The sequence below is a fragment of the Balaenoptera musculus genome, chromosome 6 (assembly GCF_009873245.2).
Source record: "Balaenoptera musculus isolate JJ_BM4_2016_0621 chromosome 6, mBalMus1.pri.v3, whole genome shotgun sequence".
Classification (NCBI taxonomy): domain Eukaryota; kingdom Metazoa; phylum Chordata; class Mammalia; order Artiodactyla; family Balaenopteridae; genus Balaenoptera; species Balaenoptera musculus.
The window spans coordinates 12,268,219-12,293,356 of NC_045790.1; the positions used below are offsets into that span (position 1 = coordinate 12,268,219).

The window sequence follows — 25,138 nt, forward strand, 5'->3', positions numbered from 1 at the left end:
AAATTCCTAACCCAACCAAACTACAGTTGTATTCATTAATGCAACATACACTTATTCAAAGTGCCTGTAACCTGCCCCAAATCTCAAAACCAACTAGATTTTTTTAAATTTACGGGCTCATATAGGCTTTTATTCTTCTGTTAATTGTTAATCTGCTAGCATTACGTAACTAAATGACTGCACCTACTAAATTTTCTGAGCACTTATTATGTGTCAAAACTAAGCACGCACATACATTTAATCCTCTGAATAACAAGGCAAGTCTATTAATTACCCCCATTTACAGATAAGAAAACACATAGTAGTTCTCAAATGTTTGTTTCCTTACCCTTTGGCCTTCCTTTGCCTGTCAAAAACACACAAAAATCACTTCTTTTAGAAAGTTTTCCCCATCTACTCTAGACCCAAACTATTTCTTCTTTGTGCTTCCATACAACCTCCCTCAGGTGTAATATGATGCGGGGCGGGGTGGCGGGGGGGAGGTGGTGCTAATACATATGAATAAGAAAGACAAGCACCCCCAAAGAACAACAGACAAAGGACAGGGACAGAATCTACACACTTAAACACGCACAAACAAATAAGTGGAAAAGATATTTCTGAATGGTAGTATTGTGCCACACATTGTCATCAGGTCAGGAAATGGGCACTCCCATTCACTGGTGGAGGAAGGGAAACCCAACGCCACCTTTCTACGGCAATTTGGTAATACATACCATTAGCCTTAAAAAAAAGATCACACCTTTTGACTATTACGTTCTACCGCTAGAAATATACCCTAAAGTAATGATAAAATTCTCACAAGGATGTTCATCATAATTTATAATAGCAAAAGTCATAAACAAATGAAATGTCCAAATTAAATATACCAGACATCCAATTAAATAACATACAGCCATTTATCTTCTTAAATGTTAACTGGGAAGAAGGCATAATACAAAACTATACGTGTAATGCCAGCTTTGAAAATACACATTCACAGCAGAAAAAGGACTGTACACTGGAAAGATCTATGCCAAAATGTTAATAGCCGTTATTTAAAAATGGTGAGATTGTATGTGGTTTTATTTTTTTCACTTACTTATGATGGTTTTGAAGTCAGAAGAAACCAAGGTTCATCCCCTGGCTCCCCCACTTACCAACTGTGTGACCTTGGTCAAGTTACTTTATCTAATCCTTGATTTTCTCATCTATAAAATGAAAGTGATAAGACCTATCCTCAGAGATTAAATGAGATAATGCATACAAAGTGCTTACACTAATAGGCAATCAGCTAAGTTTTGTGAGCTCTTATTTTTTAAAATATATCAACATTTTATGTTTATATTCAGAAAGTTGTTTTTCCTTAAAAAATAAAAATTTATAACATTAGCAAATTACCACATAGCAAGAATTTGATAAAGCTGTATTCTCATCAACTGAGCAGTATACAAATCAGGGCATTTTAGCATTTTAAACAATGTTAACCAAATTCCCAAGAAATTCATCTGAGAATTAGAGATGGTGGATATGTGAACAAAAGGACCTATGTATTTACTGAACAGTCAGAAAGACACAGTAGAAAAAAAAATTAGGTCCTTGGGATCTAGCCTACTCTATAATAACTACTATAATCTTAATTAAATAATCACCAAAAAGACCAGGTCACTTCAGACTCTACCAGGAACAGTAAGATTCAATTCCAGAAAGCTCAAGATCTACTTTAATAAGGGGTAAGGCACAGACTCCAGGTATCAATGAACACAAACTGTTATTTTTAAAGACTTTGATATCTTAGACATTAATAATTATAAATTTTACTTAGCTTTATTGCACACTAATTGCACACCTAGATGCACATCCCAAACATATACAACCTTCTCAGCAACTCTTCAGGCTGAAGATATAGAAATCACAGACCAGTTAAAAGAAATTGGTAGCTAAGGGGGCCTACAGACCTTTCCTATCATGGATTTCTGGAATGTATTTTCCTACTTTTAAATCTAAAATGATGAACAGGCTCCATTAAGTTAAAAATATGCAAATATGAAATACTTCTGGAATAACATATAAGAAATTTGTGACAGTATCTCCGGGGACACAGAACCTGGGAGAATGGGGTAAAAGGGAGACATGCTTTCTATGTATACCTCTTGTACTGTTTGGCTTTACCATTGTATATGTCTGTGTGTGTGTGTGTTTATATTAAATTCTGGTTAGTAAAATACAAAAATAATTGCCTTACGTTTGGTTTGTAAAAAAGATATGCAAACTAGATTTGCTTACTACAGTGGAGAAAGTCAGATGTAGATGTGGTCTGTATATGAGAAGTACTACAAAATGAAGTTTTTTCTTTTGTAAATGGGAGTTTTTAATTGGCTCTAGAAATTTTTTTAAGAAACAGAATCCTACCTTGTCTCTCCTGTTTATTTTTTAGTTTATTTACTATTATTATTTTTTCAAATTCAGTGTACAAGTCAGCAGTTTTTACTGTATTCACAGAATTTTGCGACCATCACCCCTATCTAGTTCCAGAACATTCTCATCAACCCCTAGAGAAACGCTGTACCTGTTGGCAGCCACTCCCCTTACTCCCACCCTTCACGAGTCCTAGCAACCACTAATTTACTTTCTGTCTCAATATATTTGCCTATTCTGGACATTTCATGTATATGGAGTCATGTAGTATGTGGATTCTGTGACTGGTGTCTTCACTTAGCATGTTTTCAAAGTTCACCCACGTTGCAGCATGTATCAGTACTTCATTACTTTCTGTGGCTGTGGAATATTCTACCGTATGGCTACATCACCTTTTCTTTATGCATCACCAGTTGACAGACATTTGGTTTGTTTCTACTTTTGGGCTATTACGAATAATGTTGCTATAAACATTCATGTTCAAGTTTTTGTGGACACAGGTTTTCAATTCTCTTAGATATATACCTAGGAGTAGAACTGCTGGGTTACAGAGCAAATCGGTGTTTAACTTTTTAAGGAACTGCCAAATTTCAAATGAAGGTTTTGAAACACAGGATACAAAGGAAAGGGACAAAAGGGCTTGTAAGCTACCACAAACATTTGCCTGGAGAAATCTCCAGTTATATTCATTAGTAAATTCAACTCATGACCATCTGAAACCACTGAAAGACATATTTATGTCTTAAAAAGACTTGAGACATGCTTAACATGTGTTAATAACAGAATGCTCCCAGAGTAGAACTGAGCATTCCCGACTTAAAGGACTATAATTCTAACAGTAAAGGAACTTCCGAATAACTTCAATTAGCTCTCACTTTATTTCCATGAGGCCTCAGGCATCAGTTACATAAATAAAATACAACACTTCAAAGTTATAGTGGGGTTTTCTTTCTAGTTGGTATTGGATATTCTTACCATCATAGCTATAAATAACATATACAAACATCTCCATATGCCTTCAACCTACACCCATGACAACTGTCATCTACTTTCACAGAATAAAGGCCCTCCAACTGATAACAGCTTATTTGCAGTTAACTCTTCCAAAAATGTGGAAAATGCTCATGTTATGAGACCTCAGAATTAACACTACTACTTAATGTTATATACTACTAGTTTCTCTAAAGCATAAATATAGACATCTCATAAAAAAAAAAGACTTGAAATATATGTGATTCTTTGAACAACCAAGTATGTGTACTACAACACCATCTCAATATCAAGCAAAGTCAAGTCAACTTGGAAAAGGGGAAATGATTTACTACTCATATCCCAGCATTACCTATAAAAGTTTTACATACGATTAGTCAAGGATCTCCCGGTGACATGAACTGGTTAATACCAAAGGCTACAACGTGTTATGGAGAATGCTTATTGTAATAAAACTGACCTTCCTTAATATACCTAAAGTGATGGACTCATGTCTTCTATTTCTCTCACATTCTCCAAATACTGGGCACTCAACAAGTACTTGTTGACTTGTAGATGAATACCTAAGGTCTCACCTTAGCACCATTCCCTATGAGAACCCGAGATTTAGATTTAATCAAATAGTATTTTTTTAAAGCTGAACCACATAGAAGCAACGTGGGAGCCTAAAAAGTAGACAGAACAGTTTTACTAACTCATAATCTTAGATTAACATTGCTCAACTTCTTGGAGCTTCAGTGCCCTTGTGTACAAAATGACAATAATGTCTACCTCAAAGGCTATTGTTAAGAAACGCAACCTTGGTCATTCCTTATCTACAATTTCATTATAAAGAAATGCAATGCAGTTATCAAATTTTCCTATTATGGTGAAGACTTTGCCTAATTAAAGTACACACAAAACAACGTACTGTCTTTACTGTTAGTTTTACAGTAATGAAATGTGACTTACAAAATCTATGGGATTTTCTATTTTTAACCAGAAACTGCAAATGAGGTGAAACTTTGGTCAAAAATTTAGATTTTGCCTAATCTTATCCTGAAATAGCCTACAAAATAAAGTAACCCAGTTCTTGTCCTCAAACTGTTAATCTGGGCTAACAGATCTGTATCACAGCAGTACCGATCTGTATTCTTTAAGATCCTCTAATCTGATACTTTCCTGTTCTGCTTAGGGCTCTCCTGTCCACCTCCAATCACTTACAGAAAGTACTTATAGGATGCTCCTCCCCACAGAACCCCAGCTATATATAAAAAGGCTGGAAGTACACAAGAGCTAAGAGGTGGAAACAAACTAAGTGTCTGTCAAAAGATGAATGGAAAAACAAAATGTGGTATATACATAAAATGAAATCAACCTTAAAAAGGAAGGAAATCCTGTCACATGCTACAACATGGATGAACCCTGAGGATATGAAATAAGCCAGTCACAAAAAGACAAATACTGTATGATTCCACGTGTATGAGGTATTTGAAGTAGTCAAATTCACAGAAACAGAAAGCACAGTGGTGGATATCAGGGCAGAGGAGAGAATGGGGAGTTGTTGTTTAATGGGTCCAGTATCAGTTTTGCAAGATGAAGTTCTTCTGGAGACCTGTTTCACAATAATGTGAATACAGTTAGCACTACTGAACTGTACACTTAAAAATGGTCAAGATGGTAAACTTTATGTTTTTGTGTTTTTTTACAATGAAAAATACATAAAAACATTAGGGAGCTAAAAAGTACTTCACTTAAAGATGTGGTTCTGCTGCTAGAAAAAAATAAGAAGACTAGGAGCAATCCTTTCCCCACTACCAATTCTTATAACCATTTTTAATGTTGCATCCCCACATAAGGAATCTGACAAGAGTTACTGATTGCCTACAACAGCTTGTTTTCTTGAAATACAGCCTTCCCAATCTATTAGCCAACAGAAAATATTAAAAATTCCTCTTATGCTATCTTAAAAACATATCTACCCCAGGCCCAGAAGACTCTCACCTTGTGGTAAACTGGGAAAGAAAAAAAAAAAAAAGACATGGGGAAACACCAAAAAGGTTGTTTCCACTTTCATAGGCAGCAAACCTGAAACTACAATGGCAACTTCTAAAAAGTAACATTGTTCCAGATTTTCAAATAATTTAAAAAATGTTCCCACCAATCCCTTTTACCTACTTCGGTTTCTCTCTTAATACAGACCACTTAAGAAGAATTTAGATTCCTTCTGAATGAAGTATAAACAAGCACTTAGATAAAAATCCAATATACTCCTGTAATATTTTTACCCATGGTTAAAGAGACAGCAGTTTTTTAATTAAAAAAAAAAAAAATCAAGATGGGAATACACTAAAGCTGTCAGGTCCAGTATCTTAGAAGATTTATCCCTCTAATATTATATCAGTAACAGTAAGTACTAAGAAGATTCCTAAGAAAGAATACCCTTTTAATAGCCTAAAAACTATCGTTACCATATAAAATATCCTTGACTCCTCCAACTTAAGCATATAGGCATATAATCGTAGACAAATTTTTAGATTAAAGCAGAGGTTCTTAAACAGGGTCACTGTCCATGAACCCCCTTGAACTGGATAAAAGAGATCATTCAAGGACTTCAGAAAAGAAAATTCCACTTGATATCTGAACATTCAGAGAGAAAGTCAACCTATAGAAACTAAAATTACAAGAGCCTGACCCTTGGTATAGTGGCACACAGAAGCATTCAATAATGAATTGCCAGGAATTCCACATATGCCACAGGCAAAGATCTAGATGACATTTTAATCAGCTACAGCTAACATTAACTAAAAATGTCCATATTAATAAAAAATTAGCTGTTTTTAAAATAAACTCAATGTTTATTTTAATGTTTAAATGTTTAAACATGAATGGAAAATTGGTAAAGCTAGTTTTAAAAGTCCTACATACTTTGACAATTTTTTTAAAAGGGTAGAAAAGTAGCCACAAAAAAAAACCTGAAAATACTAAGCAATAAATAGTTGATACTGCATTCTTCGAATGGGAACTCAGCAACTATTTAAATATAGAATTATGCTGCATTTTAAAGTAGAATTTAAAGAAAAACACTGTTCCTTCTCCTTTCCTCCCTTTAGTGGTTAAGAGTTGAAAATAGTTACCATGCCAATTCTGTGCCTTTCTTACAAGAAAAAAATAACACATCAAACCACTACATGTCGGGTTCAAAATAAAACCCAATGTCAAGGGCACCAACTCATTTCTAATGACAACGCAGCCAACCCAGAAATGGCACTAGACTAGGCTTTAAGGAATTTAGTAATCCTACATTAAGTATTAATGATAGCTGGACCTCAGCAGAGATAGTGAGAAAAACCCTAAAAAACTGAAGGCAGATTTAATTTGGTACCTAAAGAACAGCAAGGGAGTAAGTAGGCTGAAACAATCTGAAGTCATAGGAAAGCTTTAAATACACATGCACAAAAGCAGCACTTTATGATTCTTTCTGATCACTTATAGTTCATGAGATTCTTTTAAAGCAATAGAACAATGAAATTAACAGACTAAGCCCACAGTTGTGAGGTATTTCTGGATGGCAGGATTTCCTTATACTATTAAAATCTGAAGACCCCAAAGATATTTTAAATTTTCAAATACTTACTTATTTAAAAATGTAATAAGCGGGGACTTCCCTGGTGGCACAGTGATTGAGAAGCCGCCTGCCAATGCAGGGGACAAGGGTTCGATCCCTGGTTCGGGAGGATCCCACATGCCCCAGAGCAACTAAGTCCGTGCGCCACAACTACTGAAGCCTGGGCGCCCTAGAGCCTGCGTGCCACCAACTACTGAAGCCTGCATGCCTAGAGCCCATGCTCCGCAACAAGAGAAGCCACTGCAGTGAGAAGCCCATGCACCACAACGAAGAGTAGCCCCCGCTCGCCGCAACTAGAGAAAAGCCCACGTGCAGCAACGAAGACCCAATGCAGCCAAAAAACAAGAATGTAATAAGCAGCCCTACACATTAACAAAAAAGTTATAAAAAGAAAAAAAAGAGACTATTGCCCCCCCAAAAAAAATTAGTGAGAAGAATGGCATTGTTTTACATTGCTGCAAATCTTTTTAATGTCTGACTTAACAGAAAATGCTGAGATCCTCTTCATCGCTTCTGCATTCAACATACTACACTATGCTGTGTAGGTTAAATATATGAAGAAATCCAGTCTTACTCAGGTATGTAGTTGGGAAGGGAGGAATAGTTTCCTTTTTTTTTTTTTAAATAGATGTTGCCTTTTATTTTTTTTAAGCTTTATTTATTACTTATTTAATTTTATTTATTTTTGGCTGTGTCGGGGCTTAGTTGCAGCATGAGGGATCTTCCGTTGCAGCACACGGCCTTCTCTCTAGTTGTGGCGTGCGGGTTTTCTCTTCTCTAGTTGTGGCGCACAGGCACCAGGGTGCGTGGGCTCTGTAGTTTGCAGCACACAGGCTCTAGTTGAGGCTCGCTAGCTCAGTAGTTCCAGCGCAAGGGCTTAGTTGCCCTGAGGCATGTGGGATCTTAGTTCCCTGACCAGGGATCAACCTGTGTCCCCTGCATTGTAAGGCAGATTCTTTACCACTGGACCACCAGGGAAGTCCTGGGAGGAATAGTTTAATAGGCTTTTCAGGTAGTTACGGATATCTCTTTGATACTACAGCAAAACTCAACACGTGATAGTTTCTTAAAGGTTTGTGGAGTCTGAAACCATATCAGTTGTCTGTTATATTAGAATCCAATGCTCTATCTTGCACTTTTACTTATGCATAACTTTTTAACATCACAAGCATTGGCCATTCAGTTATGCAGATTTTCCAAATGTTGATACATTTCATTACACAGTATTAAAAATCACAATCATTAATATTACTATTGATCTCATCTAAAATACCTGTAAGTATTCAGAAGTTATCAAGCTCAGGAGAGACATGTTTTCCAAAACTTTGAGTTTTGCTTGAAAGCTCAGATTTTATCATGGGCAACAAACACTGTCCACTGAGGTAACAGATTCACCGTTCACTTGAGAAAATGTCTGCCAAATATACAAGTCTGAGTAGTTTGTCAGAAACTCTTTCTAGTAAAAATAATGTTCCATGAAAAGAGCAACTACTTCAGCTTGAAACAAGTAATTGCACCCATGCTTTTCCTTCAACCACTGTACTCTGTCTAGTCTATAACATAAGTGCTTTAAGTGTACTTTCCATTCTGTCACACAGAATGTTCAACACACATGTACTCAAGAGTCAAGACTTTCAATAGCAGAGACTTGACAAAATTAATTTTTACTGTTTCATCAAAGACACTACATAAAACTGGCATTTTAAAACTGCTGGTACATGGCAATGAAGATTACCATGACTATTGGTACCATTTGGTGCCAAGGCCTTGATACACGCTAAGATGCCAGCAGATTTACCAACCCTTGCTTTTGTACCATTGGTGCAAATGTCAACACAGTGAAAAAGGCAAATATTATCTTAGTATTATTATGAAAACAGTTTCAACTTCAGAGACCTTCTGATACAGTTGAGGGGTTGCCAGACCACATGACAAAATGGAATAAATGATCGCTGTTTTGACAGTGGTTACAGACCCCCTGTGACCAGAAAAATGCACCTATGTACAAGCACACACATTACAACTTTACATACAACTTCAGAAGGTTCAAAAATCCCTTATCGAATGTCCTAGCTTAAGAATTCCATTAGCAGAAGATTCAGTAAATCTCCAAGTTGGATTTAATTACTTCAAAACAATAATCTACTCGGCATTACAAATAAACTCTAAACAAGTCACATTCCAACAATCTCAAACACCTTCACCTAAACTAAAAGAAGTAGCTCAAGTTTTTAAATAAATAAAATTACATTAGGGAAATGTAAAGGTTTGAGTTAAGAATCCCAGCTCTACCACCTGCTCAAGGATACAGTTAGTAAACTAGCCTTCCTAGCCGAGTTTCCTGTCTCTCTGGAAAAACAACAGCATCTATTTATTTCAAAGATTAATAAATTAATATCGATAAAGCACCTAAAACAGTACCTGGCACATAATTGAGAAATCTAATTTATATATTACCAGACTTTACTTCTCTTTCCTTCTACTAAGGAAGCAACTTGCAGACCTTTGATTACTCAATTTTAATTTCCACTATCACCTACGGGAAAAGAGACTGTAATTGAGAATATTAGCTAAAACATCTATCTCCAACCCTTTAATTTTCCTATTTAACAGCATAAGAAGCTTAAAATAAAGTTTACCTTTCTTCCTGCAACTCAACTAGGCAAATATAGATGTATAAATATGTAATATATGGTAATCTTTTTACTGATTTAATAAAATTAATTCTTTGCTTCAGTCTCTCATCATTCTGCTTATTCCACAATTTTCAAAAATTTTAAAATATAGTTCACTAAAAGAGAGTACTAAAAACTACCTAAGTGTAATTTTTGGTTTATTTTAGTAACCTGAGACAAAATGCCATTTATCTCTTGTAATTTTTTTTTTTTTTTTTTACCAATAAAGGGGTAAGAAAAAAATTTTAGCATCTTAAAAGAAAACAAGGATACTGCCTAATACTAGATAAATATGATCATTCATGTTATTTAATGGGTGAAGTTACACTACTTTAAGTGATGGTACTGCATTAGTACCAGACTTCTGTCAGCAGTAATGCTAGTGCTGAGAGAAAGAAGTGTGACATGTGAAACAAGGTAAGAATGTTAACTAAAACCTTTGCTATGAGTCATTACGTTTTGGAATACAGCTGATGTGCCAATATTCTGAAATTTGCAAAAAATGGGGTTCTACTATTTTCTTCTACTAATTGACCCTAGTGCCTAAATCTAACATGCATACTACTCTAAGAAACACAGAACACAAATGATCTTAAAATCTATTTATATTGTAGCATAAAACATACTGAATGGATTTAAAACCCTCAAATTTTGTGTGATACCCCAAGATTATTTACCTCTCAAATTTTATTTATGTCCTTATGTGGGGAGTCTTTAGACTCTCCCAATGAAAGTTTTTTTTTCCAAGAAGCAGTCCACAAGTCTAAGTCCAAAAATAAACAGGAAGCAGTGTTGAAAAGATGCAATACATTTGGATCCAAGTTTCACTGACTTCATGTAATAAAATCATACCCTAAAATAATATCCTATGAAAGAAAGTTTAAGAATGTCAAATATGGAGATGAAGAAAATTATACTTACATTTATTAATGAAAATAATAAAAATTTATTATTTAATACTTAATATTAAATAGTGAAAATTTGCATTAAAATAATTAAAATAACCATATTGGTTAATTTTTCCTTATCTTTCACCCAAAATTATACACACTTCAGATTATCCACGTGTATTTGAATTTTTAATAATTTTATTTTCACAAGTAAAATTTGAACAAATTAACAAATTATCAGAATTGCTACTGCAAAAAATCATGAGGAAATATTCCTTACTGTTTCACATTAAAATGATGAACTTGGTTTTCTAGTTTGTTGAATCTAGATTTTAAAAACAAAACCAATAATACCTCTATTAGTAAATAACAAAGAACTGGGAAGGAGTCAAGTCATGCAAGTTATAAATGGGACAGCACTGGCCACATGTTGATGTTGGGTGATGGGAATTCATTATACTATTTCATCTTCTTCCTGTAATGTTCAAAATCTCCATAATGAAGTTTTAAAAAAAAATTCCAAAAGAACTAGGCAAATTAAAAAACAGGCAATTATTAGCTTCAGGGAAAATGAAGGGATGCACAAGAAATGAGCAACGCTACAGTGCAGCACCGGCTCAGTAGGGAACATCTGCATCCCCGTAACAATGTAAGCACTGACTTCTAATTTAACCACAACATATGATGTAACGCTGGGGCAAAGGGACAAAAACGTCAACAGCTTAATCTTCATCTACCATGGAAGGAAGTCAATTGAAAATGTCTAAAATTGAAAGAAATAGAAATATCATTTTATTCACAAAAAATGTAATTAAGCCCAAGGAAATACAGCTAGAAGAAGGGTTCAATATAATTGCCTTTAGGAGAAGGGCTACAGAGGATTAGGGAGTGAGTGTGGAAGGGATTGCCATTTTTCATTCTAAACCCTTTAGTACAGTATGGGATTTTTAAAAAACCTTTTTCATTGTGAAGTCTAACAAATATAGAAAATCAAAATCAAAACAACAATCTTCAGGTTAACCAGTTATTACAAACATCTGTACAACCACCATCCAGGTCAATTTGCCATCCCATGAGCCTTCCCAGAACCCCTGGCAATCACAACTGCCTATCACTGCTTAAAGATAACCACTATCCTGGCTTTTACAGTTAATTACTTTGTAGCTATTCTTTATAGAGTTTTACCAGCTTCATATGTGTCTCTAAATCTATGGTTTAATTCTAAATGTTTTTGAACTTTATATCTGTGGAATCAAAGAATATGTATAAAACATACACATACCATTTTCCTCACTTCGGCTGATGAGAAGTTTTTAGTAGCCTTTAAAGACAATTGCCCAGTTTCCTCATTCTCCTACTCTCCCTTACTCATCATAAATATTCAAGTAATAACAACAGCTAAACCCTAATTATGTGCTGGGTTTCTGTTTTAGGAATATTAACTCATTTAATCATCAAAACAACATCCTAAGACAAGTTTTACTGTCATCCTCATTTTACAGAGGTGGAAAACAGGCACAAAGAGGTTGAGTTAACTTGCCCAAGATCACACAGCTAGTAGGTGACTGGGCAGGATTCAAATCATGGACTTTGTGCTCTGACCTACCTTCTCATGGGAGAATAGCTATCAATAAAGGAAAAACTAAAAGTTCAGGATATGATAAAATGTTATTACTGTTACTATGAAGGTTAAAATAAAAACTACATGAGAATGATTTTAGTGCCTCATCCTTCTCCCAAACAATTAGCTACATCAAAGGTAAACTACTTAAAGTGCCTGAAGAGCCGTGTGCATAGAATAAGTACCCCAACACAGGCTGTAACTGTCCTGAAGGGCTTACCTGGGCCAAAAAACAATGAGAGTATCTGATCAAATGTCAAAATTCTGTCTTAGTTCTGTAATGTTATTTAAGGAAAAATTCTGAGCCTTGAGTAACTAAGTCCACTGTCTTATTTTTAAATTAAGGCCCCCAGAGTCTAACATCTCAAACAATTTAACTTACCAGTGGTAATAATGTGGGGCTGTCTCTTTTCTAAGACATCTTTGAGAGTTAACAAGATTAAGAGTACAAGAACAACCAAAATCACCTAATCCAGTTCTGTTTTCTTAAGGCTAAGTATATTGGAACTCAGAGGAGTACTTACCCAAAGTGACATATACTAGTCTGTCACTAGGATAGAAACCCAAGGTCTCCTCGCTTCTTTCTACTACACGGCTATATACCATCAGTCCACTTACAAAGCTGCCAAGTAAATAAATTCATGATTGCCAAGTGTGTCTCAGTCATGCTACCTTTCACCCATACTTGTCCCCCTTCATAACCTCATTATAGTAAATTTTCTTCCTCCATTCAATAAATACTGGACACCTACTGTGTTCCAGGCTTTCTTCTAAGCATAGCAGTTTATATATAGAATGTCCCACATACAGCTCACAGTACAACAGCAGAGGTTTGAGGTACTAATATTATAAATACAAAGTGCTACAAAGGAAGATTCTTAAAATACTTCCAAAAAAGGGAGATAAGTAAAAGGGTTACAGGCGTGACCTGAAGGATAAATATGATTGTGATAAGAGAACTGTGGCAGGAGTATCAGGCATTCCAAGGTAGGAACAGCAAAAAAAAAAACCAAAATAAACCGCACGAAGTCCCCAAAGTAAGAGTGTACAGGACTTGTTTGAAGAACAGTATCCATTTAGCTGGATCGTAAACCACACTAGCAAATAAACTTAGAGAAGTAGGGACCATACCAGTGAGAAGTCTCACATTCTAGGCTAAAATATCTGAATGTAATTCATAAGCCTGTGGATACAGTGACCACTAAAGATTTCTGAGGAAAATAAAACTGGGACGGCATTTAAGATTAACTTAGAAGCAAAACATGACAAGAAGCAGGGACTCATTTAGGAAGTTAGAGCAATCCTGATGAGAGATACTGAGAACCTTAACCAAGGTAAAAGTGGATATGGAAAGAAGATTAAAGCATTACAGAAGTAAAAAGAGTATGCCATGACAGCTGAATACATGGAGGAGGGGAAAGACAATTTGGAGCCCTTGATGGAAAAGAACTTAGGATGTACTGTTAACAGAAAACAGGCAAGCTAAACTAAAGGTTGAGCCAGATGTAACCCATTTAGAGACTATACTCTAAACCAAGGGGGAAATGTATTAATCTTACTTTATTTCAGAAAAGTAAACCTTCTCTTAGTAAAATAAACATAATAGACTATGATGTGCAAACTACAGTATGCAAAAAACCCAAATTAAAGCTGCATAATTTGAAAATTGGGTGCTTTTTATACTTATTGCATTTGTATAGACATAGGTACTAGAATAAATCATGTTTTTATTAAAATATACATACCAAGCTTCAGCATAAGATACTAGGAATGTACTGTATAAGTAATATTTAACAACCACAGATGAAAATTATTTAATGAATCAGTAGCAAAATGCAGTTACTAAGTATTAGCAGAAGAAAACTACCACTGATCCATCATACATGTCACAAACTATCATTTGGTTCAGTTAGTTAAGTTTGGAATCATCAGTTTCTTCTGATTAAACAAAATGCATGTGGTCTTTGCCCGTTTAACAGTGAACTACGCGCAGGGTTTGTATTCTAGACACCTTGGAGCCCTAGTGCTCAGCATTTTGGAGGCCCCTAGAATATCTTTGATAAAGGGAATAAATGGACATCAACAAAGGAATGTTTTTCAAGTATACAGCACTTTCATAACTTGGCGAGTATTACACAACAGCACAGAACTAATGATCCAATATCTGAGTGCCTACTGTTCGATAGGTAATGGAATTACAAAATGAGTAACACATGACTCCTCCCTTGAACTTAGGATTTATTTCTCTGAACAAGCCAAACACCACAGGCTTCATCAGAAGACCCTGATTTACATTATTTGTATGACCATCAGTGAGTCTCAACTTCTTAAAGCTTCCAGTTTCTCATCTGAAAAACAGATGAGGATTCAATAGAAAGAAACGTGAGAGTGCTCTGTATCAGAAGTACAACATATGCTAGTTGGCTCCCCACGCAACTTAGCAAACTGATCAGGTACTTAATTAAGAATGACATTGAGGACTTCCCTGGTGGCGCAGTGGTGAAGAATCCGCCTGCCAATGCAGGAGACACGGGTTCGAGCCCTGGTCCTCGAACCTGGTCCGGCAAGACCCCACATGCTGCGGTGCAACTAAGCCCGTGCGCCACAACTACTGAGCCTGCGCTCTAGAGCCCGCGAGCCAAAACTACTGAAGCCCGCGTGCCTAGAGCCTATGCTCCGCAACAAGAGAAGCCACCGCAATGGGAAGCCCGCGCACCGCAACGAAGAGTAGCCCCTACTTGCCACAACTAGAGAAAACCCGTGCGCAGCAATGAAGACCCAACGCAGACAAAAATTTAAAAATATAAATAAATTTAAAAATTAAAAACAAAAAACAAAAACGAATAACATTGACACAAGCAAATCCAAGCATTCAACTGGCTCAACACAAGGCCATCATCCTACCGTCACCTGGAAAAACCCTCAAAACAAACAGTACACTGACAGTAGGTCAGAAATAGGATCTTATTATGAGGACAACACAATGTAGAGACAGATAATTTATAAATTTTCACTAGACGAATTTTTGAAAATTAAAAGTACATATTTAATTTATCTGAGTATTAGAAAATTCCTACTGTAATTCAAACACAATACTATTAAAATTCAAACTTTAATATTTCTGAACAATGAAATAATAAAACTCCTTTATAGAAAATAATGTCTCCTCCATCTCAAGACTTCCTTCATCTAAGACCATCTCAAATGAATGCAAAATCCTAAAGTTTCAAAACTTTAGAATTTTGAAATACACTAATAAACAAATCTGGTGGAAAACTAAAGCCCTTCCACTGATCAAATCGAGCTTCAAAATACACAACAATAAGCTCTCCAGAAGACATGCTATATATCTATAACACCGTTATTTTCTTAGCCACCTAAGTTAATCTTTACAAGACAATTAAATGCATCATTTGAGCCAGCATTTCTTCACAGAATATGCCAATCAACACCACACTCTCATAGTAGGCAAGTGCAAAAAAACCTAAAAATCTCCCCTAAAAATGGAAGATGTTATCAAGAATATTTCTGAGCTAAATACTGATGGCACCTATTTCAACTAAATTTTCTAAAAACAGTGTACAACCATGAAAATGCATCGCCATTTATTTGTACGTGAAATTTACACAGCAAGGACACCTTTACCGCATGGACCTTAGACTTTTCTTGTGACGGTTTTATATATATCATCATCTAGTGCTCCTTATTTTATTCAGGAAAAAATAACAATAAAACACGGCATCAGTAATAAAAGATTTAAGACTATCTTCCAGAAAGCTGACTTTTAAAACTGTTCTTTCCCTGCTTGGACAACAAACATAGAACGATCTTAAACTAGAACAGACTCAGCTGAAAGGAAATCCTTCAGCAACAGAGATTTTGAAAAGATTCTATATCCAAATTCTGCATTATTAAATGCTTTCTTACCTTCTGCTACATCATCATCTACTGCTCCTTTCACCTGAGAAAAACACCACTGAATATCATTCCCTCCTCCAGCTCCTGGAAAAAGAAAACATACCAATTAAAACTGAGTCCTACTCATGTTTACTCTCCTAAACACAGAGATGGCATCCATAGTTGGCATGATACTAACAGCCTGGTACTGCCCACACATACAACCACCACCCCACAGCACTAATTTGGAAAAAGGTTAGTCCCCAATAGTTGGTATTGCATTAAAAAAGAGAGAGAGATTCCAGGTCTGAAATATTTAAAGGCCATGTACTATCGTTACCATTGTACATCAGTTCAAAAGTTCCCTTCCATTTTCCCTTCCCCTCAAACACAGTAAAAGCCTTACTTCAAGCAAGACCTACCAGAAAAAAGTAAATACCGAAAGTTAAAGAGTTTTCCTTTAAGGCTACAAAAGGCTGCAGGAGAGTTAATAAGGTTAAGCTACCATAAAACACGGAACGAAGAGAAAACTTCAGGAACATTACTGCCTGGGTGAGGAGCGGTGATTCATATGAACCCTATCACCACAGCGCACATACAGCAAACACAACCTCACCACCCATTTCTTTGCAGTTCACTACCAGCAAATCACTGGCTCCAGAGAGGAAAAGAAACTGAATTGAATGTTGGTGAAGAGATTGCCAAAAAGAAGCTTGGTTTGCCTCCCTTCACCTAATCCCTCAGAATCCAAAGGACCTGGCAAAGAATTAACTTCGCTCATTTGTCATCATCTTGTGCAGAACAATTTTAATTTCACTTAATCATTCAACAAGGCCAAAAAGCAACTTACGCATAGCAAACCCTAAGTCAATCCAATATGTTAACATTTTACAGGTTTAATTATCTATCTAAATATTGATAAAAGCACGGAAAACTGGTTTAGTCCCTGAATGTTTCCATTTCACTGCCAAGCAGGGAGGGGGAAATGTCCTGGATCTATGGAGAAAGAAACTGAATCTAGATCTAGGACTGATTCTACTAGATGAAGGAAGATATTCAGCAACACCAAAATGTACAAAAATAATCCTCGAAGCAATTACCTTTCTCTTCCTTCACCTCCATTCCTTGCTAAATATTCCAACCTGGTTTTCTCTCTGCATCTCCCCCCCTCCGCCCCAAGCTTTTACCTAAATCTCTCTTCTCTTGGCTATTTATATCTCTGAGCTCCACAACTATTTTAACTAACTCCATGAAACCCTTTTGGGAAAAGGACATCTGCACAAAAGCTAACATGCAAAACGGAAAGTTTAAATTACATTTTTCACGCAACTCGCTGTATTAGAGGCCTTGCACTCTTTGGACCTAAAGGGTAAAAAAAAAACGAAAGGGAGATGGTTCCAGACAAAAAAAAAAAAAAATTCAGGCTTACAGTCTCAAAAATATACGTACCCACAGTGGAAAGAAATACACGTTATGTCCCCATTGTATTTTAACTTATAAAGCACTCTTCCTTCTCAGTGCAAAATATGTTTATTTGTAGGAACACCCAAGAAGGCTTGCAGCAGGGAGAAACACAGGAATTAAAGGCAGGAAGAGCCGCAAAAAAGCCCCCAGAGGGGGGCGGGGGCGGAGGTTCCAGCGGGCTCCCAAGCGCAGGGACGAATCGGCACTCGCCCCTACCCCGCCCCACCCACGCCTTACCCCTCGGCTCGCCGGCACACACCCCACCCCCACCCATGCCCAGGCTCCAGCTCTCCTGTTCAAAGCCATTTCGATACCACAGCGGCCACTCGCCTCCCCAGAACCCACCCCACCCCCACCCCAGCCCACTTCACCGATTCCCTGAAATCCCAGGGGTGCCCCGTGGCTCTCCGAGAGGCGCAAGCAGTCGCTAGGGGGTGATGGAGGGAGGAGGAAGGAAGCGGTGCCTTGTCAGTGGAGAGGGTGATTTCTCCTTTACCTGCCATGTTGCGCTGCAAATGGTGACCCTGCTGGGTTCCTCGGGGTCTCCGCTTCCTGAACTCACCCCCCTCACCTGGGGATGGGGGGGTAGAGAGGGCGGATGGAGGCGGATGGCACCTGTGGGGGGAGGGGGCGGGGGTCGGGGGAGAAGGAAGGAGGGGCTGGCAAACCAGCCGGCGGGATGGTGGATTTCACTCTTGGTCTTCCCCACTCTTGCTCTTTCTCCAGCGGCGGCGGCGGCGGCTACGACAGCGACGGCGGCGGCGGCAGCGGCAGGGCAGGCGACTCCACTTTCAAAATGGCGCCGGCTGGCCTGGCCAGTGACGTCACCAGGAGGGCGGAGCCGCAGGCCTGGGCCGGAGGGGCGGGGCGGGGCGAGGGCTGGAGCGGGGAGCAGAGGGGGAGGGGCGGGGGAGCGGCCCGGCGGGCTCCTGGCCCCGCCCCTTCCCGCCTCGCCCCGCCTGCTGCGTACCCTCTGGCCTGGCCCGCGCGCTCCCTGTCTCAGGCTGTTCCCCCCTCTGCCCGCCCTGCCAGTCCCAGTCCGAGGTCCTGCTGCGCATCGGTGCCCACACCATCGCGCCAGTGCCTGGACTCTGGGGCCGGCTCAGTGGTCCAGTTAACGTGGTCGCTCGTAGAGATTGGTGGGGTCCTGTGTCTTTGCAGAGAATACCCGTACTGTATTGCTACTTAAAATAATGACACTGCAGGGCAGCCCCGCGGCCAGTGAAATACAGGGACGGTAGCGCTGACTCGTTGCTCAGCCAAGGTGAAAGTTCGCGGATCTGAGGAGGACGTAGCTGGGCTGGTGCCATCTGGGTGAATTAAATTACCTTCTCATGGGCCCTGGAACTGAGGCGAGAGCCCTTGGCAAAGGAAGGCAGTTAAGAGTAGTTTCAAAAAAGAAAACTCAGTTTGCTAGCAGCAGAATATGCCCGAAAGGGTGGCCCAGGTCTGTCCGGCCAAAAGTGGAGAAATAGTAGTTGAGAGCTGGGCTCTGAAGCCAGGATGCCAAATGCTGACTCCACGCACGAGATGAGGGTAACAATCCTACCTCATAGAATTGTTTCAAAGATTAAATGACTTAATTTGAGTACATGATAAACGTTAGCTGCAGTTATTATTACATTTGTATTGAAAGCATCTTCAGTGGAGTTAAAGGGTATAAGGAAAAAAATAAAGTGGAAACACCAGTCATCAGTCAAGAGGGGATGTGTACTTCTTTCAAAGATGCACTAAAGGGCCTCCCTGGTGGCGCAGTGATTGAGAATCTGCCTGCCAATGCAGGGGACACGGGTTCGAGCCCTGGTCTGGGAAGATCCCACATGCCGCGGAGCGACTAGGCCTGTGAGCCACAATTGCCTGCGCTCCGCAACAAGAGAGGCCGTGATAGTGAGAGGCCCGCGCACCGCGATGAAGAGTGGCCCCCGCTTGCCGCAACTAGAGAAAGCCCTCGCACAGAAACGAAGACCCAACACAGCCATAAATAAATAAATAAAACTAAAAAAAAAAAAGACGCACTAAAGATGCAGTCACTATATACTGTATACTTTACATATCTCACTTAATCTCCACAATACTCCTGTAAGATAGAGAACCACAGTTTCCACATGAAAACTGTGAAAACATCCAGGATTTAACCTTCAGGCAGAAAGGAGTGATAAGGCATTCAGAGACCAAGGAGAAGTTTACGATTATTTACACTTCCTCTCCATTATCTCCACTTTCTGCCTTATTCTTGATCTTCGGAGCAGTTCGGTTTCAAAATTCCTCCACGTGGAACAGCTGCACCGTTGTATTATTATTCCTCCGTTTCTACGTTAATATTTTTCATCTAAACAATGAACAAACCAAAACTAAAAATCCACCCTGTATCTGTCATCTTTCAGCTACCTGAAAGATACAAAACTTTAACGCAATGTGTGCTGTACTGACTTCTATTTTGGTTGATTTCGTAAATGTATTTCTCTGGATATGCCTTTACTCTTTGTTTTCCTTTTCATGTTCTTTGCCCTTGTTCGATAGCTCAATCCTACACTCTCTAAAAAACCTTAACCAGAAAAGAGAGAGAATAGATCATTAAACTAGAGGACTGGCACCCCTATACACAAGTCGTTTTTCTTTTTTTATGCTTCAGTTTTTGCCATGTGTTAAGATTTGTGTCTTCACACTTCCTGAAAAATAATTTGGTCTACGTAAATGATTTGCTCTTCTTAGGCACCAAAGAGCTTGCCTAGAAATTGGGATAATTTTAACAAAAGTTCATATAGCCCTGACTATGTGCTGTGTGCTGTTCTAAGAACATTACATAGAGTCTTGAAAGTACTACATGTCTGTGGAAGCTGAGATGAGCCTAATAAGAAAGGATCAGTGCCCCCTGGAGCCCTGGTATGAGTGACCTGGCTCTTTTTGACCCTGGGCAGTCATTTCGGTGGACCACAAACTCCCTCCCTTTCCTTTGAATGGCAGTTAGGAAGAGAGGCCAGAAGACCCATTAGCCCAAAGACAAGAGTTGCTCTTGTTCATCTCCCTGTCCTTATCTTACATTTTATCTTCCATCCTCTGCACTACGGTTCTGTCCCCGCTACTTCACAGAAACAGTTTCTGTCAAGGTCATTAACGATCTTCAAGTTACCAAATGCAATGGTCATTTCTTTGGTTTTCTCTTTCTCTACTTCCCCAAAGCATTTGAAGCTGCTGATCACCCCATGCTTAATGAGACCCTTTTTTTTCTTGACACATTATTGGTTCCCCCCAAACTTTCTAGGAACCCCTTTCAGCTCCTTTGCTGGCTCCTCCTCCCAGACCACCCTCTAAATATTAAGGCAATCTGTCTCTCTGGGTCTTCTTCTCTAACGTCACACTCTTCTGGGCAACTTCATTCAGTATTTACAGATATTTACAGGTGTAAGTACCATGTATTTACCAGTGACTGCCAAATCTAGATCTCCAGCTCTGTTCTTGCCTTGGAACTGCAGACACACACCTCTACTTGCCTACGTGACATTTCTACAGATGTCCAATAAACATTTCAAACAAGGGACTTCCCTGGTGGCGCAGTGGTTAAGAATCCGCCTGCCAATGCAGGGGATTAGGGTTCAAGCCCTGGTCCGGGAGGATCCCATGTGCTGCAGAGCAACTAAGCCCGTGCGCCACAACTACTGAGCCTGTGCTCTGGAGACCATGAGCCACAACTACTGAAGCCCGCGCACCTAGAGCCCGTACTCAGCAACAAAGAGAAGCCACCGCAATGAGAAGCCCGTGCACCGCCCCAAAGAGTAGCCCCCACTCGCCGCAACTAGAGAAAGCCCGCACACAGCAACGAAGACCCAACGCAGCCAGAATAAATAAATAAATTAAATAAATAAATTTATTTTTTTAAAAAATTTCAAACAAGCACTGCCAGAATATAAGTCTTAATTCCGTGTCCCCTCAATACCTTGGCAGACACTGTCTCTTTCCTGGAACATCACCATCCACTCACCCCACCCCCACCCATGTGCCCATCCCTCTTTCCTTCCTCAGCCAACAAAACGCTTTCTGGTTATTTAAAAAGCAATGTAGAGACTTCCCTCGTGGTCCAGCGGTTAAGACTCTGCGCTCCCACTGCTGGGGGCCTGGGTTCAATCCCTGGTCAGGGAACTAGATCCCGCATGCCACAACTAAGAGGCCACACGCCACAACTAAAAAGATACCACATGCCCGCAACTAAATGATCCTGCGTAGGGACTTCCCTGGTTGTCCAGTGGTTAAGAATCCACCTTCCAATGCAGGGGACGTGGGTTTGATCCCTGGTCGGGGAACAAGATCCCACATGCCGTGGGGCAACTGAGCCTGCACGCCACAACTAGAGAGCCCGAGTACCACAACTAGAGAGAAGCCTGTGGACCGCAACTAGAGAGAAGCCTGCACGCCGCAATGAAAGAGCCCACGTGCCGCAACTAAGACCCAGTGCAGCCAAAATAAATAAATAAATATTAAAAACAAACAAAAAAATGTAGATGTAACTACCTCCAGGAAGGCTTCCCTGATATGTTCCCCATTTCCCACCGACCTTAAGTTGTGTTAGATGCCCTTCCAAAATATTCTCATAAAATCTAAAAAGCACTGGGGCTTCCCTGGTGGCGCAGTGGTTAGGAATCCGCCTGCCAGTGCAGGGGACACGGGTTCGAGCCCTGGTCCGGGAAGATCCCACATGCTGCGGAGCAACTAAGCCCGTGCACCACAGCTACTGAGACTGTGCTCTAGAGCCCGCGGGCCACAACTACTGAAGCCCGCATACCTAGAGCCCATGCTGCGCAACGAAGAGTAGCCCCTGCTGGCTGCAACTAGAGAAAGCCGGCGTGTGGCAGCAAAGACCCAATACAGCCAAAATAACCAAATAAATTAAAAAATAATAAATTTATTTTAAAAAATCTAAGGCACTTCACTCTTACTAGATCATGTTAGAATTATCTAAATATGTGTCTGTTACTAGACTGAGTTCTGTGAGGGTAGGAAGTATGTCATATTCACCTCCACATCATAAGCCACATAATTTGTTGGATTGATGGATGAGTGAACAAATCTCTCTGGCTTGGAAAGAAAACCACTGACATGTTGGCTCCTTATCATTTACTGTATCATAAGTGTTTTCCCTCACCCTTCTTAATCCTGGAAGAAGGAGACATTTTACAAATTATCTTGGTCATGCTGATCTACATTTGTTAGGCAATAGTTGGTTAAAGATTTAACTTGCTTATAGGCAGAGTCCTTCCCACTACTTCCAACTGGTCCTTTGTCCCCGAATACATATTATCTAAGAGAATCCCATTGGACACCATTCCCTCACCAACATGAGCCACATGCTATTATGCAAGCATTTTTCCATGTGAGCCTGAGCCAGAACTTCAACAACTGGCCACATGTCAGATGCACAAAGTAATAGTTCCTAGCAGAGCTGGGTTCAGCTTAGGCACACCAAGAGGAAAACTCCCTCTGGGTTTTCCTGATGACGTCCTTCAGAGTCTGTAAGGCCTGGAGGTGTTTTGCTTCCAATCTGAGCTGAAAGGCACTAAAGGACACCCACAATCTCACCAGCAGAACAGAGCTAACGGGACTCACCCGTGGGTTTTTGCAAGAAGGCTTTTTAAAGAATGTTATATGATGCGAGGAGAATCACTTGAAAGTTGTTCTTTTCCTTGGAGTTAAGATGAACACAAACCTTCTCCACAATAAGTAGAAGTGGCACTTAGATGCTCCTCTCCTCTAGGCAGTTAGAACTTGGGGTGTCTAGGAAAAACCATCAACTCAAACGTAAAAGGCGAGGTCCCTGGGACTTCCCTGGTGGTCCAGTGGCTAGGACCCTGCACTTCCTCTGCAGTGGGCACAGGTTCAATCCCTGGTCGGGGAACTAATATCCTGCATGCCATGTGGCGAGGCCAAAAAATAAATAAATAAAATAAAAACAAAAATAAAAGAGAGAGGTTCCTGATTAGAAAATGATATCGTTTAGGAACTATACCCAGTATCCTGTGATAAACCATAATGGAAAAGAATATGAAAAAGAATACATATATATGCATAGCTGAATCACTTTGCTGTATAACAGAAATTAGCACATTATAAATCAACTATACTTGAATAAAACAAATTTTAAAAAGAGAAAATGATATGGTTTAAAACTCTAGCAAACCTGTCAGAGCCATGCTTTCTGATATGGAACAGTTTCAAGGGCTTTACAGGGAATATTATAAGCAGATGTCAGCTTTTTACATAATTTCTTAATATCTATAAATTCGGCCTGGAAGACAGTTTCCCAAGACTCCGCAGAGTCTAGATTATAATGACAATTCACCCCACAATGTTCAAGGTGTAGAACTCACTATGAAATCACCAAAATATCCTACACTAGCAGGTGTTTAAGAAAAACAATAGTGAATCCACCAGGAGGATTATTATGTCATCAAACATTTGGGAAAACAGAGGAAATTGCTTGTGCTTTAGGAAAAGGATACAAAATACTGATACAATATGATCAAAGCAGTACAACAAACATACACCAGATATGTAGACTGGAAAATACAAAGGAAATGCACAAGGTGCTCACAGAAATGTCTCTGGGCAGTGGCACAATGAGTAATTTTTTCTCCTTTGACATTTTCATTTCTCCAAATATTCTATAATCTGTATATATTAGGGAAAAGAATAAACTTAATTTTAAGATCCATTCTAATGCTGGTAGTAGAGCATGATGATAAAGTCTATGTTCCAGATTTCCCACATTAAAGTAAAGATTGTAGTCCATTATAACCGTATACACAGACGTGATTTAATCCATGGCTTTACCCTAAAACCGAGACATTTCTGTTTTGGTCTTTTAACATTATGTATATTTAAAATTGAAGGAAAGATTAGTAAATTCATGCCATTACCTTCTGTTTATAAATTGCAACCAAAAATCTTGTCTTATGCTTTCATGGGAGGTACGGTCTATAAATATACAACCTGAAATCTCCTTGGTGTGAAATGCAAACTTTATGAAATTAAACATTATCTCTGAAATCTACTTTCAGTGTTGCTTATTAAATGATCATAAATGCTCTGTAACATAAAGTATTATTCAAAAGGCCTATTTGTTTGAAGTATGTCTATTTCCATGCTGTAGATCTTCAAGTTGGCATTTGAGTTTAGCTATGGCACCAGTACATGTTTTACGCTTAAATAACAGAAATGTATAGGCTCAAAGGTGAAAGGAAATTCACACTAACTAGCCCAGTTCTCACAATGGATACTTGAATTTCCTATTCAAGATGCCCTCCAGTGTTCATTCAGCCTTTGCTTAAAAACTTCCAACTAACCAAGGACTAAAATCTATTCTATTCTTAGATGGCCATAATCACTAAGTCATTCTTCCCTGTATTGTACAGAAATGTACCTCACTGCAGCTGTATTCTGCAGAGTCTGGTTCTCCCATCTGGGACCTCTTCAACATGAACACAAAAGTGGTTTAGATATTGGAATATAATCATGTCTTCCAAATTTTCTCTTCTCCACAGTAATTAACTTAGCTTCTTCAAAGCTTCCTTCCTTGATCCAGCTTTGATCTATGTATCAGTGTATT

At 39.0% G+C, this 25,138-nt stretch overlaps 1 protein-coding gene across 3 annotated transcripts in view; it reads right to left on the minus strand.

The window, feature by feature from the left end:
* The window catches only part of PPP2R2A (protein phosphatase 2 regulatory subunit Balpha), an 84,612-nt gene extending 66,251 nt beyond the window's left edge, over nt 1–18,361 (minus strand). Inside the window, exons 1-2 of one of the 3 annotated variants that reach the window (XM_036854532.1) lie at nt 18,038–18,361; nt 16,108–16,182 (exon numbers count right to left, since the gene is read on the minus strand). In XM_036854532.1, coding sequence (XP_036710427.1) covers nt 16,108–16,182; nt 18,038–18,044 — 82 coding nt within the window. In that variant the 5' untranslated portion in view covers nt 18,045–18,361. Of the gene's footprint in view, nt 1–16,107; nt 16,183–17,393; nt 17,412–17,526; nt 17,544–18,037 lie in introns of those variants that run through there. The other 2 variants (XM_036854533.1, XM_036854534.1) reach the window with 2 other exon arrangements.
* Between the last annotated feature and the right edge of the window lie 6,777 nt (nt 18,362–25,138).